A 10,600-nucleotide genomic window follows, 5' to 3' on the forward strand; every position below is an offset into this window, starting at 1 on the left:
CGGGACGAGAGGTCAGCGCGGAGCCGCGGCCCTGGAGCCCGGAGCCTCACCCGGCGCTGCTGAAGGGACGGTGGTTACAGCCCCGGGAATCAGCACAGGGTCAGGAACCGAGGACTCGGATTTGTCATCGTAATACTGCTGCTGACCCGCCAGCTGGCCCCAGAGAAATCTCCTTATCTCAATTCCACATCAAGGCACGTGGATAACAAAAATCATTTCAGTCTTTAATTAAACATGTCGGGCTCTGAGTTGTTTGTTCCAGTAGGCTGCAAAGGGCAGGAGTATGTAGAATTTTAATAAATTTTTTCATTACAGAGTTCTTCTACTTTGAGGCTTTTAAGTACCATGTTACCTGAAACAAAAAATGTATTCAGGCAGGATAGCAAAACCCTGAAAAAGTGCTTTGAACACACATTTCACTCTAGGAAACATTTGATTTTGTTAACATTTGATTTTGATTCCACAATTTAATCACAGATTGGTGGAGTGAGTTTTTCTTTTTTTATATTTCTAAGGATTTTAAGCAGAAGAAAGCTTATGACAGGTTGAGATATTTTGTGTTATTTGCATGTAACATGGAGACTTGTCCTCCAATTTATAATCCTTCTCTTGCTAAATTCTGTTTGGCAAGTACCCACATACCTGCACATGCATCTGACAGCTTCTCCATTTTATTTTCTCTTCAAGCATGTACTCACATGGCTGTGAGATGTGGCTCATCGTAACTGAAATGACATTTAGAAGCAATTAAACCAGTGGGATGCTGGAATATATTATTGACAAAACCAAATATTCAGTCAAGGTATACCCAGACACAGCTGGGCCATAAGTTCATCCTGCTGCTAGGCTGCAGTCAGCAGAGAACGCGTCAGCCTGCCATCTGGTTATTCTAAAGCAGGCAGGACACCAGCTGTGGTAGAGCCAGACAATGTACAAGTCTGCCCTCCCTCCCTTCTCCTTCCTCGTGACCAAACATACACGCAAAACCAGGACATCTTGTAACTCCAGTCTCCTTTTTCATACTGATTCAATCGTTGTTGCTCATCAGTGATTACCATCTCGGGCAATGAAAGCATAAGGTCCAGTAATGTGCCTGTTTCCTAGCAGAAGGCATTTGGAACCTAAAGTCATGATGTTCACCTTTTGCACTCTTAGTATAGTTACTGATTTTACTGTGTTAAGTATACATCTTGTTAGGATTGTGCTTTGCCTAAAAGCTGCTTTACTGGTGAAATATAAATAAACTGCTGAGGTTTTTCAAGATTTAATGTCCAATGAGCTTGATGGCTGATCAGAAAGATTTACAGTCCATTATGTCAGATCGTTTCAGCATAGAGGCATTTTAAGTAGGAAGTACTTATGTACGAATAACGAACAGCGTCATTTTCAAATCAGTTGTAATACCAGCACATATACAGAACTGTCTTACTATGGCAAAAATGCAGTGTCTGATCCCTGGAACGTTATTTCAGAACATCTTTAGGAAAATCTGGAAATAGAAAACAGTGGAGATTATATTGTTAAGTTTCTAAATTGAATATCTTTACATATTTTTTACCTAGAGCAGCCGAAAGTCTCACAAGTGCTGATATGCAAAGCAGAAATTTCCTGGAAAACAATTCCTCTGGTTTCACTGGTGTCCACTGGTATAAAATTTAGCAGATCTAATTTCAAAGGCATTCTTTCATGGGGACTGGTAATCGAATGTGTGGCTGACATGTTTGCTGCTGTTTGCAACCTCAAACACATACAGAATACCAGGACTGTTGATAGAGAAGTAATTATGTGGTTTTAGCTTTGTTCATGACTGTTCTCAGCACCTGATGCAGCCCTTTGGGACCAAAACCAGCCAAGTGCAAGTTAAGGCAAACGTTCTTGCCTACTCCAGTTGGGGCATTTTTCCACACAGTGCTGGGATATGAAAGGCACCTGTTCTCCCTAAGAAATATGTCATTCCTTACCCAAGGGTCAGTATATTCACACTATTGATGGCAATTTTAAAACTTCCTTTTGGTATTGTCTTACAAAGAATAGTTTGATATCTGTTCATGACAAAGTAATCTTGTGCAAAATTCCAGGAGCATATGAGCATATGAGTCTTTAATTGACCCAGTTATCAGGACTGGAGGTGGCAGGAGGTTCTGAGGATGAACACTGATAAACTGAGTGTTTCTGACAGTCGTCAACTCTCTGAGTGAAGATCAAGGGTGCAAAGAGTTGTTTTACCCTGTTCCAGTTTCCTCTTAAGAAAGGCAAAAGTTAAGTGCTGTGAGTGTGCATGTATCTGCTCTCTCAAAGCTGTAGCTAACCTGCTGGAGATAGCTCGAGTGAATAGAGAAAAGTCTTAAAGCCAAACTAGATGTAAGTTTATGTATAAAGCATGTTTAATTTCTTCATCTCCAACTTAGATAACTTCTTTCTTCAATATAGTCTGCTAAAATGCAGAGCTCATCTCACCTGCACTTAAAATATGTAAAGCGTTAGGAGTGATTTCGGAGAGAATGGAAAATCTGAGAAAAATCTCCAACTTAGGATTGCCACATGTAAACCAAAAAACCAGTTTATTCCATTAGTGTAGTGTAAGCGCTGCAGCGTGAGGGCATTCTACACTCAGCTGGACTCCAGCGTTGTGCTTCAAGAGTGAGTAGGTAGGCTGGGAATACAGGAGACGAGTTTGGAGAAAAGTCTCTCCAGAGCAAGAATTAGCTAGAGGTATGTGTGACAGGAAGATGTAAGAGAGAAGGCTGCATAGTCAGAGGTCTCCTCCAGATTTAAATGATTTAAAAATAAAAGTATTTTTGCTAAAAAATCAAGAATTTTTACTGCGTTTCATGCTTGCTAGAACATACAATTGTTAACCTAACAGACCCCAAATATTTTAGGTTGTTTTCAAAACCATATTGTGCTCCATGGAAAAATAAGCCATTTTGAAATGATGCAAAAGTTAGGTCAAATGAAACATGCTAAGATTATTGCACTGATAATAATTTTTTGTGGGAACATGTTTCAGCAATGCAGAGGTTACTTCAACATCTTTCTCTCCAATTTAGTTACTGCTTATGAGAAAAAGGAAACATTAGTTTTTAAAGAAAAAAGATTCAGGTCACTAGATATATAGAAATGATGCTAAAATTAACTTTATGTTTGGGGTTTTTTTGCATGATTAGAACATTTAGCCACAGAACGACTTCACTCTTTTTTTGTTGCATCATTGCATAAATTATTTTGCACTTACAGATCAGTGCAGATTACATCACTGTGATAATTTCAGGTGAAAACCAAAGTTCACTGTTACTTCAGACTTTAATTTGGCTTACATGGTGAACTGTGAGTTGGAGATGATTATACTAAGTTCATGGTTTAATCTATATGCATCTGGTAAAAGCTTTGTCCCCATGCAGTTGTAGTGTCTACTACATCAAACAAATTGTTAGGACGTCAAGTATCAAGAAATTAAGACACTTCACTGAGCATGTCAACTACTTCTTAAACTGGCTTATTTCAAAATTAAATTCTAAAGGTTTTCGATTGTTTAGCTCATATAATATCAAGGAACAGGCAGACTTAACAAATAATATAAGAAGTAAATAGTATCTTTTGCTGTTTTCCACATATTGTGTCCAAAACGTGAATAAATGTAAAATATAGGAAATGCAGTTTTAGAATACAATCATAATAATAATAACAATGTATCTTGATACAAAAAATACTCCAACAAATCAAAGCAGATCAGAAAGCTAAGTTACAGATAGTATTCCCAACTGGAAATGTTTTATTTCCAACAGATGCATAATGCCTTACATGTCTTATGCAAACTGAGATTATGGTTCTAATTCTGCAGCTTTTAATTAAATGAATAGGTTTCATACATTTTCTTACTTCATACAATTTCTCACTTAACTGGGTAGTGATGGCTTATATGTGTAAGGAGTCAGAACACTCCCTCTAGGACCCAGAACTCGAATAGGTGTTTATATATAAAGTTACACTTGCAATTAGCAAATTAGACTAAGTTGCCAAGAGAGTATCGTGTTTGCTGTGTCAGGTACTCCTCAGTCATTTTATATGGTATTAATAGTTAAATATTTTCTTTTGTCTTCTTATTTCTGTCTTTTGCACTTGTTTTTCCCCCCAAGTTTTATGCTATTTACGTAGATTCTTCAAGATCATACAAAGGAATTGCATTTGAACTTTTATTATTTGTTTCTCAGCACAATGAGAGACATGGCTGTATGACCTGACATTTACTAACCTTACTAAAACCCTATGATTTTTGAAGTACTGTTTTAGGCAGTGTAATTCCTTAATGCTGTGACACATCAATGAGTTCAGCTGTGTATGTTCTCCGAACATTTGTATGCAAGAGACAGACTTGACTGATTGTAGACTTCAGTGATTATTTTAATGCATAGTGGAAAACTGATCAAAATAACAGAGCACACATTTATACTGTGATTGTGACTTCCATTTCTGCACACTTGAATTAGAACTAGCTTTTAGAAGATTAGTTTGTTTAATTTCATGGAAATGTTATTAGGAAGTATATGGTAAATAATGTCCTGCAATACAGTGTAAATAAAACATACAGTTTAAACAAAACAAATTAACAAAAAAATCCCCCCCAAAACAACAAACAAACCACCACCAAAAAAACCACCACAACAAAACAGCACCTGACCCTTTGGAGCTCAAGAAGTCAATTTCTGACACTTAGGAAAACCTCAGTAGGTGTTCTGACAAAATTACTGGAACTGGGCAATAAACATAATTGCTTTTGCTGACTAGCCTCTGTGGGTTTCAGATCTTCAGAGATGCTATAATTTTATTTGTATTTCCCTGCATGGCTTCTAGTCACGTTGCTTCTAGCATGAAACGCTTGTGCTTGGCTGTATGAGAAGATGCAGAAGTCTTCATGTTGCTTAAAAGCCACGTGACTTTTCACCTTTCCACAGGTTCAATCAGTGGTAGCTGATTAAGCTGCATTTCCAGCTGCATCACAGTCCTGCAGCAGCAGGCTGTCAGGATGGATGACAGAATCCAGCCTTCTGGGACCACCTGCTCCCGATAGAAAGTCCCTTGTAGCGTGAAACAAAGAGGCAAAAGAGTTGTCTTCTGTACAATTGGTATCGATGTGTGGCAAACCCTAATATCTTTACTCTTATTTTAGATTGAGTTAAGCAGAGGATGGGTAGTCAGCTCCAGTCAGGGATATTCTTTGTCCCACTGGATATGATACTGCCTTCTTTAGAGAAGCTGTAGTTTAACATCGTCATGCTATTATATCATATTTAACAAAAAGCTAATTTGCTAACATAAGATGAAGCCATATTTACCTGCATTGGGTCTGGCTGAAATGGAGTTAATTTTCTCCATAGCTGCTCTCCTTCCTTCTCCTGTTCGTCTTTCAGCACATGCAGATAATTTTATATGAAAGACATTGTTTCCGAATCTCGCTTTTATTGCATGCTCACGTGTAGACTACTATTTTGTCTAGATCTCTTCCTGCATTAAAAGACTTACATAATCGTATTGAGAGAAAGCACTTAGAGATCTGTAATCCACTGGTCTTACTGAATGACATTTTACATAATGAAAATCTGTGAAGGGTAAATATGTTGACGAGGAGTTCCATTAGCACTTAAATATAAGGTATTTCTGGAAAATGTACATAAAAATAAACCTTATAAGAAAAGGATAAGAAAGCCCTTAACCAACAACTAGACTACAAACAACAAGCATGTGTTTAGTGTGAAAACTAATGACATCAGTCATTTAGTCCGTTTTTAAATAACTGCATTCATGTAAAAAATATTTTTCTATTTACATGAAGAATTTTTAAACTAATTTCATTTCATATTCATAATGCTGGAATTTGATGTTACCCTGATGGCAACATAAGGAGAATCACTTTAATTATGGTTCTGTATTACTTTTGTTAGTAAACTAAAATACAGTGTAGAGTTTTTATGGTGATAGACTGAAAGTCCTGGAATAAAACTGCAAATTGCTGCATTTAACAGTCTCAATTCGGATAGTCTGATAGAACTGTTGATCCTTGTTGCCATCAATACCACAGGACCAAGTTTCACACTCCTTAGGTTGTGTACATATTTTGCTAAAATAAACGAAAGCTTTGCTGACTGAAAGGAGGCAGAGTTTGGATCCTTATGGAGCGAGGATCTGATGCGTTAGTGTAGTCTAATTTGTTCTCTAGTTTTCGGTGGCCCAAGCCAATGGTTCTGTACTTCACTCAACAACATTGCACAAGCAGTACTGAAGGCAACATCATCCCCGTTATCCTAAATGTTTGGTAGCTGTTTACTCAGGCAGGGATTTCTTGACTTTTCAGACTGCTGATTCCTTTGCAGAATAAATTAAGATATATAATGATATTCAGCTTAGGAAGCTTGAGAAGGGTGCATTTATGTAAGCAAAACTGGAATTAGAGGGCTTAGCATTTTACTTTTATTCCTGTGGTTGAAATACCAACTTTTTGTTTAGAAGAGCTTACTGACAAGCTGTATTGATATTCCAGTTTTTATTTGGTTTTAATTACTCCTACAAGACAACCAGTAAGTTATAAGAATGTACTTTATTTTAAGTTAAATAAATAGTGACAGTAACAAGTTTGAATTATTCAAAGTGTAGAAAATACCACCCATGCACAGGCAAAACCCAGTATAATTCAAGTCAATAATAAGATTTTAGTATACAGCAAATTTAATGTGTGTATCCTATGAATAAATACAAAAGAACTGAAGCAGAACAACATTCAAGTGAAGCCATCTTCTTTGGTACTGAAAACACAATAACATTCTCATTCACTGATCTGAGAGTATTTGCATTTTCATCATGCTGTTTAAATATAGTGTATCTTGAAATTCGAATTCCCATTTTTCACTTACAAAACCAGAATTTCCAGTCTCCTTCCAGTTGCATTCCGGTGAGGAAAAACAATGAACTCTGCAAATCTACAGCATCTCTTTATTTCTTAATTTAAAAGAAGTATCAGAACTTCCAGGCAATGGTGGTGTCATCATGTTTTGATTTGCTGTGATGTTGTGCCTGATCTTTGTCACACTGAGTGTACACTTGTATCAAGTGTAGTAGATTAATGGCTAGAAGATTATCCTTTCAGGTGGTGCCAATACTCTGTTAGAATTCTGCTTAATCTTTTAATTTCAGGTAGCCTAAAGACAAGGAGATACAGAGTTTTAGGAATAAACTAATGATGAATTAATCTACAGCCAGATTTGAAAAGACATTATTTTTCCAAGGTTCAATCTTTTAAATACTAATTGTGTGCATATTCATAATGAGGCAAGACTTACATAATTATAGACTACTTACATGAATTCTTTGAGACCTGGATTGAAGAAAGTATACTCAAAAAAATGCAACAGACTGAAAATTTTCATTTTACAGACTCACTGAGGCTTGCTTTTGAAGATGAGATTACCTATTCCTAAAAATTCTTCTACACAACTAACGGTGGATGAACAGTATGCTCATTTCAGGATACCATGGTACAAGATAATTAATGCTCTAAGTGTTACCACTTGTCCACCAGAAACCAAACCTGCATTACTTGGGTTTTCAGAACATGTAGTTAAACGATCCAATTTCAAAAGGAACACAGAGTTTCAAGAAGCACGAAACATGAGTCCAACTTCTTATCCACCTTCCTGCTAACTAAGTAAAAAGAGAGTGCAAAGAGTGAAAATACCCACAAATCCTTAGTGTCTACTGGTAGCAATACAAATAGTACATTCTCCTGCAGCTTTTGCTGTGTTTTCCATAAATGTGTTTACTTGATATGATTGTGAAGGAGTTCTCATTTAAACCAACACATAGCAATTACACCTTGTCTAGACACACTGAATGTAGCACCAATATATACAGGCTTGACTATTTTAGAATGCTGCTGGGGATCTCCACTAACCTGGAATAACTATGTGCAAAACACATCCTATGGAATGAGTTAAATAAAACAGAAAGGAACGGGGAGTGGTCTTACAAAACTGTGAGTTCCCACAAGCATGGAGCCAGGCTGGGTCAATATGCAGAACTCACATTATCCTTCAATGTAATGATAGGCCTTTAACTCAGGCCTGCACTTAGGATTTTTCCTCACTTAAAAGTGACCAGATTCAAATCTGTCACATGCTTTTGCTCCCCAAATTCAGTTCTCTTCACTTTTAAAGAATAAACTGTTTGCTGCAGTTTTTCAAACTATGTTTAGGGCTTAATTCAAAATTATTAGCTGGTTTTGAGTGTCATCAGCATAATTTTATTAAACAAGCATGAAGACTATTGTCTAGTAACATCACAAAACATGTCAAGTTGTTACTTTTTGATAATGTGTCCATAATAATCAATGTGTAATAATAACAACAACTTATTAAACAAAACATTATTACAGGGTCTTTATGTTGGCCTGTAGAGTGCCTCATACACCTATGGCACTATAAAGTATGTACCAAACATTCTTGAATGGATAATGTGTGTTCACAGTAACAAAGACATTTCCATAAGTTATGTAATAAATACCATAATACATAGATCCTTTTACAAAACATCATAGAGCTTCTGTGCAAAGTTATTGTCTATCCTCCTAATTTTACATTTAAACGTCGATAATTTTATAGGGAAGCACTGAAAGGTTTTACACTGCTCTTGCGTTTTATCGCCCAGAATTGCAGTGTATCGAATTGGACCAGTCCTACGGGCTTCCTGTTTCCCAAGGGATTAATCAGACATGAACAAGATACAAAACCGAAAACACATTTTTTAGCTTCGTCAGGATTTCTGCAAAGAATTCAGCAGGTTGCAGAAATATGACTGCACATACACAGGTATCAAATCCTTGCCTGCTGATATGAGAGGGGATCTCTCTGGGTTATTAGAAAGGTCTGCTTTAACTCGATGTCAATTTTCTTTGCTAGAATCTATTTTCAAAAATTGCTGCTTCTGCTTGGGGTGGACTCATTGCTCCTATTTTCATAGTTAATTGTGAAGTGCAAACTATTTGCATCTACAGAAACAAAAATTTGAACCAGTGGTTAAGAATGAGCCTTTCTGCAGGGGAAGACAAAACCGTGGTAAATGTGGATGAGAGCTATGAGGCTCGCTAGTATTTTTCTGAATATGCAACTCCCCCTTTTTTCTCTCTGGATTTGGAAAACGATTAGTCATTAGCATGTGCTGCACCAGCCCATGCAACTGGGTTCTGTACAATCCAGTCTAAATCAACAAACAGTGTTTGGTACCAAACATTGGTTGTTGTGTTTTCTCTATCCTCCTGTTCACCTTCCCCCTCCCCAAATATTAACTTCTCAAAAAATATAGGTTGTTTACATTCTTTTGTCAGGGTTTTCATCCTTCCCCTTTTCCTCTGCTGAAATAATAATTTGTGTATTTGATGGAAAAAGCCCAAATGTATTCTCTTCACCTTGTCTGGCAAAACACCTGTGTTAGCCTCCAACTCTCAAATACTGTAAACAGTGACCAGCAGCAAACACGAGAGCCTATTCAAGAACAAAAAATGCAGGCTTCTGAGAATAGTGATCTATTAATAGCAGATAAATCCCTGTTATAGCCAGTAGTGATAATACCGTGATACTTCATAGTTAACCGTTACAAGTCCAGCAGATGAAGACATCCCATTCTGCAGGCTGATTTGCATCTCTTTTCTTCAGAAAGCAAGAAAAAACAAAAAGTGCAGTTTAGGATATCGAGAGGCAAAAGTTCTGCTTTGCTCTTTCAAGTGCTAGGTTTAAATTCTTAGCTCATCCAAGTGACCCGTTTTGAAATTAAGAGGTGAGGCATGAAACACTCCCAAGACAGACTGAAGAGGGCTTGCTCTTGTCCGAGCCTGCACCACCCTAAGAGAGTTTTACCACACACACTGCCAGGACAATAGCGATAATGAGTACAGCGGAGAAAATAATCCCAGCTAGAACCTTGCTGATATCGCAGAAGGATTTATTTTCCTCCACAGAGATCATGCCAATAGAAGAAGCGCCCACACTGATGGTAGATTTTAGTTCTGCCCCTGGGTCTTGCTTAGCCTCTACTGTCCACTGAGGGACATTGACCTTCATTTCCATCTCGTACATCATCTCTCCTACCTGGTTGATTTCGTTTTCCAGGTCTTTCAAATCCACCACGTCTATATTGTGCTCAGCCTCGTATTTCATGTTCTGGACACTCATGGCCCTGGCGGCCACGCCAGAGGTTCCCCCGCTCATGCCTGTCTGGATCAGGTGCTTTTTGGGGACATTGAGTGGGAACTCGTGGCCCAGCTCCAGGGCTCTTCTCATGTCGATCTCCAGGATCTCTAGGCACGTGGAGAAAATCACCCATAGCCTCTCGAACTCGGCTTTATCTTCCTTACTCACGGTTTTGTCCTTCAGGACCGTGGTGAGCTTGTTCCTGTTGGCCACCGCTAGCTCCTGGGCTTTCTGCCGCGTTTTCTTGAGCTCCTCCCGCAGGTTCTGCGAGTCCGAGGTGCCACCGATCGTCAGCACCATGTGCCGGTAGCAGGCGGTCACCTTGTTGAGCGCGTCCAGCAGCGCTTTGCACTCCTCCTTCACCATGA

The 10,600-nt window shown here is 38.1% G+C and overlaps 1 protein-coding gene across 1 annotated transcript; it reads right to left on the minus strand.

Annotated features, from left to right (window-relative positions):
• Positions 1 to 9,884: 9,884 nt before the first annotated feature.
• On the minus strand, positions 9,885 to 10,598 carry RGS9BP (regulator of G protein signaling 9 binding protein). Its single transcript, XM_009868140.1, has one exon. It carries the CDS (start codon positions 10,596 to 10,598, stop codon positions 9,885 to 9,887), a length of 714 nt encoding a protein of 237 aa, XP_009866442.1.
• Positions 10,599 to 10,600: the final 2 nt, after the last annotated feature.

The sequence above is a fragment of the Apaloderma vittatum genome, unplaced genomic scaffold (assembly GCF_000703405.1).
Source record: "Apaloderma vittatum isolate BGI_N311 unplaced genomic scaffold, ASM70340v1 Scaffold43454, whole genome shotgun sequence".
NCBI lineage: Eukaryota > Metazoa > Chordata > Aves > Trogoniformes > Trogonidae > Apaloderma > Apaloderma vittatum.